The 2682-nt window shown below is 55.3% G+C and overlaps 2 protein-coding genes across 2 annotated transcripts; one reads left to right on the top strand and one right to left on the bottom strand.

Moving 5' to 3' along the window:
• Positions 1-52: 52 nt before the first annotated feature.
• SPRG_18104 (hypothetical protein) lies at positions 53-874 on the bottom strand (the record flags this gene model as incomplete). The annotated part of the gene is made up of 2 exons (XM_012357535.1): positions 53-158; positions 231-874. Coding segments are annotated over 2 exons (750 nt in total), but the record flags the coding sequence as incomplete, so codon positions are not given.
• A 1599-nt stretch (positions 875-2473) lies between these two features.
• SPRG_18102 (hypothetical protein) lies at positions 2474-2640 on the top strand (the record flags this gene model as incomplete). Its single annotated transcript, XM_012357534.1, has 1 exon — positions 2474-2640. A coding segment is annotated over one exon (167 nt), but the record flags the coding sequence as incomplete, so codon positions are not given.
• Positions 2641-2682: the final 42 nt, after the last annotated feature.

Here is a 2682-nt window from a genome sequence, read left to right as displayed (position 1 = left end):
GCCTTCGCCTCGGTCTTTGCGCGAACAGCCTTCTTTTGGTGCACTTGCGAACCCCGCCGTGCTTGTGGCAGAGCCCGTGGCGCTGGATCGTCTTCATGCAGTTGGCGTACTTGCACGTGCGGGGCGGCTTCTTGGTATTGTCCTGTTGTTCGTCGTTCCTTACATGCGGCGGCGAGGACGAGCCCATTATAGGCGTCGGTGGGAGCGGGGCGGGGGGTAGACAATTGTACCGTGCTGTCTCCGCGGGGGGCTGGTAACCGTAGGGTCGCGAGATCGACGAGTAGTTGTGCTGGTACTGGATGTTTGTACCAGGCAAGTACGTTGGCATGTACGAAAGCGTGCCAAAGCTGGGTGGTACCAATGCTTGCACTGGACGCGGGCTCAGCTCGTATCCTTGCCCGCGCTGAGGGAGACCGCGAGGTTCGTGGTGGTACTGTGGTGGCGTGCCGTAGGACGACCACGACGCTGGCACTTCAACGCTTGCCTGCACGCGCGGGCTGTCGACTGGCTTGTATCCACTCGACGTACTATATGTGGTCGTAGGCGTTGGTGCATTCGCATACATAGCACCAAGCGGCGTGCACGGCGAAGACGACGAGTACGAGACCGCACGCGTCTCGGTCTCCTTGGCGCCGTACGTGGGATGCTGCATGCGGCTGGCGTCGCTATTGGTGATGAAACCAATGTCGTATTGAGGCGGCGGCTCGTACGTCGTGGGCAGTTCATTGACGTTCTGCGGAGGCGGGTCCGAGAGCGGGCACAACTGGGCGTAGCGGTGCGACGGCCGATGGCGCGCGACAGGCGAGTGCAGAATCTCGTTGAGCATACGCACTTCGCCTTGCGATATCGCGAGCGACGCGACGTGGGACTCCATGACTGGTTTGCGGAAGCGTGATCGATGGAAATACTGACCTTGGCGCGGTTGCACCGACCAACCGCGGCCTTTCGCGAGCCAATCAGATCGCTTGAATCATACACTTTTTCGATCGTTTTCGGCCTATCGGCGCTCGAATATGTGCGATCGAAGCCACAAAACGCCCGCGTCTTGATGACGTGCACGCAGAGTTGTCTATAGTGTGAATATATATACGAATGCAAAACACCCAACTTTACCTGAAACGGGTACGTGCCATGTTCGAGATTTTCCGCGGCCCAACGTTGTCGCTAACGTACATGTAGTGCCACAGAGCGGCGCGTGGTGCCACGCTGGATCTTGGTCATCACTGACCCTCCTAACCTCCTAACCTTTTTGTGTGGTTCGAACGTACTGTAGGCGGCCACACGCGTGCGACGTACGCGTGAAGATGGGCAAGTAATGCAGTGCACCAATACATTGAAGTGGCAGTTTGCTACCGCATGAGAGCGAAACATGTCATTGGCGACGTGTTTGCCGTGTTGACGCTACGGGAGAGCCTCTGTAGCTTTTAGCTTCTCACTGAGGTGGTATTTTTTGGGGTGGTCCGAGTACCGGAGCCTGCGTACGACCTCGAGCGAGCTATCTCTCGGCGAGTGGGGTTATCACGGAATGGATCTCTCAGTGCGCAGCTCACTCCAAACGATCAAGTGGTGATGCCAGCTCCCACGCATCTACGTATGCGAAGTCTTTGAGTTTGTATTTGCTAATTTGATTTTAACGCGAACACGTTTATTGATTGACTGAGGTGGGATTGATTGACTGAGGTGGTATGCGCGTGCAAGAAAATCCTTATCGCGGCGGTGATGCGACAGCAGCTGTCTATTGTACTCGAAGTCGTGTGTGGCCGGCCCATTTCCAAGTAAGTAATGGACGAGGTGCTGCGCGAGATGGCTCAAGTGTCACGAAATCCAAACTCCACCAAAATTCCCCGATTTGGAGCCCGTAGCGTAAAACTAAACCAGCCTCGCCCACCACCAGGCTCGTGGCCACGAATACATTCAATTCCGCTCAAGCGCTCGGCCTTCGATGGAGGAACTCCTCTGCGCTCTTTCGCACCGAGTGAGTCCAATGGAAGGTCGAGGTCTGCTCGCGTCACTTCAAAGCTCCGCTAACGCATCTGCATTTCGATATTTTGTTTTCGCTTTCATTGGTACCATAAGGCGTTGATTTCCACGCGTTGGCTGCTTGCTGCGTGCTTCCTTGGTCCTGTCAAGCTATGAGCACTGACGTCAACTAAACTAAACTAAACTAAACTAAACTAAACTAAACTAAACTAAACTAAACTAAACTAAACTAAACTAAACGATCATCACATGAATACTACTGATACTCGCACGCCGTAGCGCGTAGTAAATATGATCTCCCTTTACGCCATACAACGCCAGGGTCTCCAAGTCATTGCTAAAGTTGACGGCATATCCGCCACTCGATTTGATCCACAACCCGACCCTCGTTCGAATCGATTCAAGTCGACTATAGTCGAAAAAGACTGACTAAACTGAAACTGAACCCAATAACGGTCGCGACCCCTGGAAGAGACACTTTCTTTGCCAAAGGATGGAGGCGCCGAGTCCGGCCCGCGACCGGCGCGGCGAGCCCAAGAAAGCCGACGGGCTCTTCACACTGCAGCAGGACCCGGCGTACCAGCTCCACTTTGTCAACCACGAGAAGCCCAAGCCGGAGCGGCCCACGAACGCCGGCCTCGCGTCGCCGTCGTCATTGCGGTACGCGACACGGTCCTCGACGCCCGTCCAAGCGACGAGCGT

This window comes from Saprolegnia parasitica (genome assembly GCF_000151545.1).
Source record: "Saprolegnia parasitica CBS 223.65 unplaced genomic scaffold supercont2.976, whole genome shotgun sequence".
Lineage (NCBI taxonomy): Eukaryota > Oomycota > Saprolegniomycetes > Saprolegniales > Saprolegniaceae > Saprolegnia > Saprolegnia parasitica.
The sequence above is the reverse complement of the archived record's forward strand: the minus strand, read 5'-3'. Positions and strand labels throughout refer to the sequence as shown.